This window comes from Diabrotica virgifera, chromosome 8 (assembly GCF_917563875.1).
Source record: "Diabrotica virgifera virgifera chromosome 8, PGI_DIABVI_V3a".
Lineage (NCBI taxonomy): Eukaryota > Metazoa > Arthropoda > Insecta > Coleoptera > Chrysomelidae > Diabrotica > Diabrotica virgifera.
The window spans coordinates 53,640,892-53,646,891 of record NC_065450.1 but is presented as its reverse complement, the minus strand read 5'-3'; the positions used below and the strand labels follow the sequence as shown (position 1 = coordinate 53,646,891).

Genomic DNA, 6,000 nt, shown 5'->3' with positions numbered 1-6,000 from the left:
AATATTCCTATTTTTAAGTAGTGGGGGGGCTGACTCAGCCCCCCCCACTAAAGTATTAAATTCCTGCTCAGTGGAACGAGCTCAAAATTTTTAGTTTGCGGAATATGAGAGCTCATAAATAGCTCATAATTCAGGGCTATTTGTTTTTTGATTTTTGCAAGTGGGGGGGGGGGCAGCTCAACACGGGTCGTCATATTCCGATATTATGCATACGGTTATATTCGAGCGAACTCTCGGTGTTGCCAATTTGTGTGTTTATTTATTAGATTTCCGGAAACTAGATAGGACCGTGTTATACAAAATAATTTAGATTTAATATATAAATAATATTTTATAAACAACCGCTATATAAATGTTGTGTCTTTGTAAAAAACAAAATAACATTGCAAATAGTACCTACTACGGTACTACTGTATGAATATCACACTTGCTTCGTCAATAATTGCACCTTTTGTTTTAACACTAATGTCAATAAAAACCTAAGGGATTATAATGACTGCTTTTGGTTATACCCTCGTTCACGCAATATCGGAAAATATAAACTGCACTGATAGATTGATCCTATCGTTGTTCTTCCCTTGAGCTAGATTTATTTTTCATTTAAAAATGCACCACTCAAGTAACTGGGCTAGATTGTCGTTCCACAAATCTAGTTTAAAAGCTGCTAATCCGAGATTGTTACCACCTGACACTTGCCAGTCAGTCTATAGGTTTAACAACCATTTTGACGATTAGAGCTAGATAAGATTCAGATATATTCTTGCACTACTTCACCACACTTTGATATTTACATTCTACATCGCAGTCTCCAAAGGCTGACTTCTGCTTCTATTAGCATCAGAGAGAGGTTCGTTAAACTGAGGACTACCACCTGGTGGAGTGTAGTCAAAATTGGTTTCTAGTAAGACTTCACTTCGTGCCCTAGTCTTCGGTTTGGGCTTAGGAGGAACTGGTTCGTCGAAATCGGTTTCTAGAAGACTCGCCGATTGTGACCTGGTTTCACTGGGATAGGCCAAGCCTATTGTGTTATAATCGGGAGAAAACTGCATATTTCCGAGTTGGTCCGAGTACGTGGGGGAATATTTCCTAGGAGGAGTCGGTGGTTTCTTTTGAGGTAACTTGTTCTTTAGTTCTTGCATCAAACTATAGTCATAACCCTTATTAGATTCTTCTATACCTCTTTTTAGATTCAAAGTTGAATCCGATTTATTATTTAGCGGTAAAGTGTCCGTATTGTAATATTCACTTGGAGGATATGAAGTTATGTCACTGCTTTTATCCATGATAGGGCTTTCTTCGGACGATTCGTCTTGAACAACGCTGTCAGCTCTAGACTGGTAGTTCGAGTTTGATGCAAAAGTAGAATTGTCTCTGAAGCCTTCGTTTTTAAATGATAAGTCAAATGTAGGTCTTGTGGGTTGATTTTCGTATCTGGCTGGAGATTTGTGGTACTCTATAGTTGGAGTAAATGAAAATGCTGTAGGGTTGGGGTTATGCGATTCATATACGTCGTATGATTGGTTTTCATCTATAGAAGAACTATATGCGGACTTCTCCATGCTGTCTATTGATCCGTTGGTTATCATTTTCTTCGTTAGCGTGTCGGTAGATCGGGTACTCTAAAAAATAACAAAAAAATATTTATTAGTGTAGTTCCTTTACTTTAAACAAATATGTACAGAGATAAAATATCAGGATTTTAATATTATACAAGGGTGCGCATAAGTCAGCTGGCAGATTTGCAAAAAAAACACACTTATGACACTTTGGTTTCATTTCCTTCTAACAGAAAAATATGTATTCACAATAAGTGTTCAAAAAGTTCACCACATACTAATGACGACTACTATAGTATTTTTACTACAAAAACGTTATTACGTAGGTCAAAATTTTTGACGTAAGAGAACTGTCAAAACATTAGAATGTGACTTTTCATCTTGGCCACGTTAATGTCATTACTTGTCAGAGATATTTTTATTTGTTTTTGTTTACTGTACAAATAATATCTCTAGTTCTTTATTCTAATTAATGATGTCAATCGGATTTCATCAATAGGGCTTTTCATTCACAGTCATTTGTTTCGAGCTTCTGTCATGTGTCACATAATATTAATATATCTACGTCATACGTTATTGATATATACCAATGATACAAACCAAAGACGTATGACGTAGATATATTAATATTATGTGACACATGACAGAAGCTCGAAACAAATGACAGTCGATGAAAAGCCCTATTGCGGAAATATATTATTCATATCCCAAAATATTTGTTAATGTTAAGCAAGAAACCCATTATGAACGGCCAGCACGGCACAGCCCGGCACGGCACAGCACAGGCCGGCCCGTCCAAAAACCCATTTGTAACGGCCAGCGCGGCACGGCACCGGAAAAATGATCATTTTCCATAAATGATAATGTATTTTTATTAATAAAATATATACAGAGAGGGGCTAAATTATCGAATAAATTCATTTTCTCTAAAATGGACGGCTTTGGAAGAAAATACCAAAACAGGTCGATTTTTACTTTTAAATTACAATTTTTTGGCATATACAGTGGAACCTCGATTATCCGTCACCTCTGTTAACCGTCAGGATCCATTAAGTTATATTGTATACACAAGTAAAAATTGAGTCATCAATTCATTTTGTTTGAGCATTGCGATAAGCCAAACGAAATTCATTGAAATGTACACGTGCAGTTATGCCATCACCGCATTTTTTTATGTAAATAATTTTTGTTCTTATTCAGGGCTATGGATTAAATTTCAATTTAAATAGGTAATGATAAATGATACCATACAGTAAAACCTCGATAGAACGGACCTCTATTTAACGGACTTCGGATATAACGGACAAAAAATCAGATCAAATGTAAAAAAAATTGAATGCAAAAAAACAATCGAATTCTAGAAGGAAAGACAGCAAGGACACGAACTCGGCAGTATGGATTGACTACTATAATAATTGTTGGTAAATCTCTTAAACCTAGTGTTGTCAAAGATATAATCATCAAAAGGCATCATCTGCCCGTTTCGTATTATAGCTCTAATAGGGCATGGTTCATCAGATATTTTTAAAAATTTCTTTTTAAAGGATTTGTACTTGCAGTGAGAAAATTTCAAGAGAAGAAACTGGTAACACTGCCTAAAGAGGTGAAATGTTTATTGCTTTTAGACAATGCTCCTGCTAATCCCCCTGAAAGTATTCTAAATTCCGAAGATCGCAACTTTAATTGTATGTTTTACCAAAAAATACATCGCTTATTCAACCCATGAATCAGTGAATAATTTCTTCAACCAAATGAAGTATATTGTAGAAAGTTTTTAGATCAAGTAGAAAAGTAAAAAAGTAGTGAACAAAACTTATTCCTTTTTTAACTTACAGATTTGTATATACAGTACCCACATAATTAAAAAAAAGTTTGACTGATTTTAAACCTATTTTTATACAACGGACTTTCGGCTTTAACGGACATCCCGTTCCCCCAATTAGTCCGTAATATAGAGGTTTGACTGTACTTTTAGAGCTCTATTTTTAGAATCGCAAGCCGAAAATAAAAATGTACATCACACAAATTATTAGTTAATATCTGTGTGTCACCATAACAGTATGATTTTTATTTTTTTAATGTTCTGTTAACCGTCTTCTCGATTATACGTCATACCCTTGGTCCGGTGCCCTGACGGATAATCGAGGTTCCACTGTATTTCATACTAGAAACGTCATTCATCTGAGCTTAATGATGTAATCGATGATTTTTTTAAATGGGAATAGGGGTTGTGTGGCATCTCATTTGAAAGGGTGTTCAATTCTCTATTCAGTAATATAAACAATAATATCATTATTTATACAGGGTGGCCAAAACAATAATTTTTAAATTACATTAATTGACGCAAAAAGAAGAATGTATGTAATTTATTTAACTCAAAATACATTGTACTGCTGTCAGTAAATAGAAAAAAATGTTTATTTCACAAATAAACATTTCGTTTCACTTAAATTAAATCACAAACAGCCTCCCACCTACCTCTTGACAGTTTGAACATTTAAATTAAGCGAAAAGCAATGTTTTTTTGCCAAATAAACATTTTTTCTATTTTCTGACATCATTAGAAAGTATTTTGAGTTAAATAAATTGCATACATTCTTCTTTTTTCGTCAATTAATTTAATTAAAAAAGTATTTTTTGGCCACAAATGAGATGCCACACGAACCATATTCCCATTTAAAATAATCATAGATTACGTCATCACGCTCAGATGGATAACGTCACTAGTATGAAATATATGCCAAAAAATTGTAATTTAAAAATAAAAATCGACGTGTTTCGGGATTTTTCTCCAAAGCCGTCCATTTTAAAGAAAATGAATTTATTCCATAATTTAGCCCATCTCTATATAGGAGAAAAATGTTATGTATTGTTTTAATTTTATTTTAGAAACGCATCATGTCATCTATGATATATTTTAAAAACTATCGTAAAATAAAAGTTTTTAAAAGACATAAACTACACAATTTTAATGAATATGCATCATGTTAAAAAAACGAATTCATGGTTAAAAGATAATGTACGTACCTGTCCATTGATCAAAATGTTCGGATATTTGTACCTATGCATTGTCCTTTTTCTTGCTATCGTGATAACCTGGGTCCGATGCATCATACAAAAATGGGTATTCTCTGACACTCTCAATTAAAAGTTCGTCCATATTATTTCAAAAGAAACAACGCGCTTTCAATTAAAAAATCAACAATATAATATTTTATAACAATTATGACACACTGGCGCCGACTGGCCGTTGAGGCCGTTCGACTCCAACGGATTTTATTCTACTCGGAGAATTTCGGCCGTTCCGTTTGCGTGCTGGCCTGTGCCGGGCCGGGCTGGCTGCTCATAATGGGTTACGTTGCATTTAAAACTATACAAATGAATTTGGACTGTCCTGTGCCGTGCCGGGCTGTGCCGGGCTGTGCCGTGCTGGCTGTTCATAATGGGTTTCTTGCTTTAACGAAAATACATAATGATATTCCATAACATCAACTCTAGAATTGAATTTCTCTAGCACAGCTAAAATGCGACACCAACACGGAACTGCCCGATCTTGTATAAGCGTCCACATGGTATTTTAATAAGAAAAACGTAATCGCGATTGCATTGAGAATTTTATAATTATATTAATTAAATAACCAAAAACATTTATTATTATCAATAATATAAATTTTCTAAACCAATTATTTAAGTTCAATATCCCAAAAAATAATAATTTTAGTTAAATATTTTACACATTCCTACGCTACTGATACATTCAACGAAAATGACAATTCTGTGTTGCTGGTTGCGGTCAATTATGTTATGTTCTCAGACTCAGCTGTGATCATCGTAAACAAACACTGCATTGCATGTGCATGTGAGTTTGTTTTCTTTTCTCATAATATTGTGAACTAAACAAACTTATTACGTTTTACATATACTGAAAAGTGAAAAAAGAAATTTTGAAAATGTGATTATTTTCTTCATTTTAAAAATCCAATTGAGTAGTGTATTCTTAAATAATACCTAAACATTTGGAAAATTATTCACTTATTTACTATTCTAAGCTTTTGGTAATGCTGTGGGATTCTGAGGTAAAAAATCTTAAATGATTACAGGGTGTTTTTGTAGAGAAGGTAAAAAAACAACAACATTATACTGACTTAGTTAGTGTATAATCAATAAAAGAGATCATTTAATAATGATTTAATAATGATAATATATTTTAAGGCTAAAAATGACAGATGAATGTTCTGAGTAGTATTTAATACGAATTAAATATAAAATATACGAATAAAAAGTATTTTTATTTCAAAAATATAATAATAAATATATTTAGATCTAGTATTTTTTATGTTAAGTTAGTAATATAAATAATAATAACAAGTACCTGTGAACACATAGTTAAATTGTTTATTTTATTGATTATACATTATAATAATATTGTTATTATTAATATTAT

At 32.9% G+C, this 6,000-nt stretch overlaps 1 protein-coding gene across 2 annotated transcripts in view; it reads right to left on the bottom strand.

Annotated features, from left to right (window-relative positions):
- Positions 1-311: 311 nt before the first annotated feature.
- Positions 312-6,000, bottom strand: part of LOC114339455 (protein bark beetle) — a 184,238-nt gene continuing 178,549 nt past the window's right edge. For both annotated transcript variants that reach the window (XM_050657898.1, XM_050657897.1), the window contains one exon: positions 312-1,619. In XM_050657898.1, coding sequence (XP_050513855.1) covers positions 795-1,619 — 825 coding nt within the window. In that variant the 3' untranslated portion in view covers positions 312-794. The remainder of the gene's footprint in view (positions 1,620-6,000) is intronic.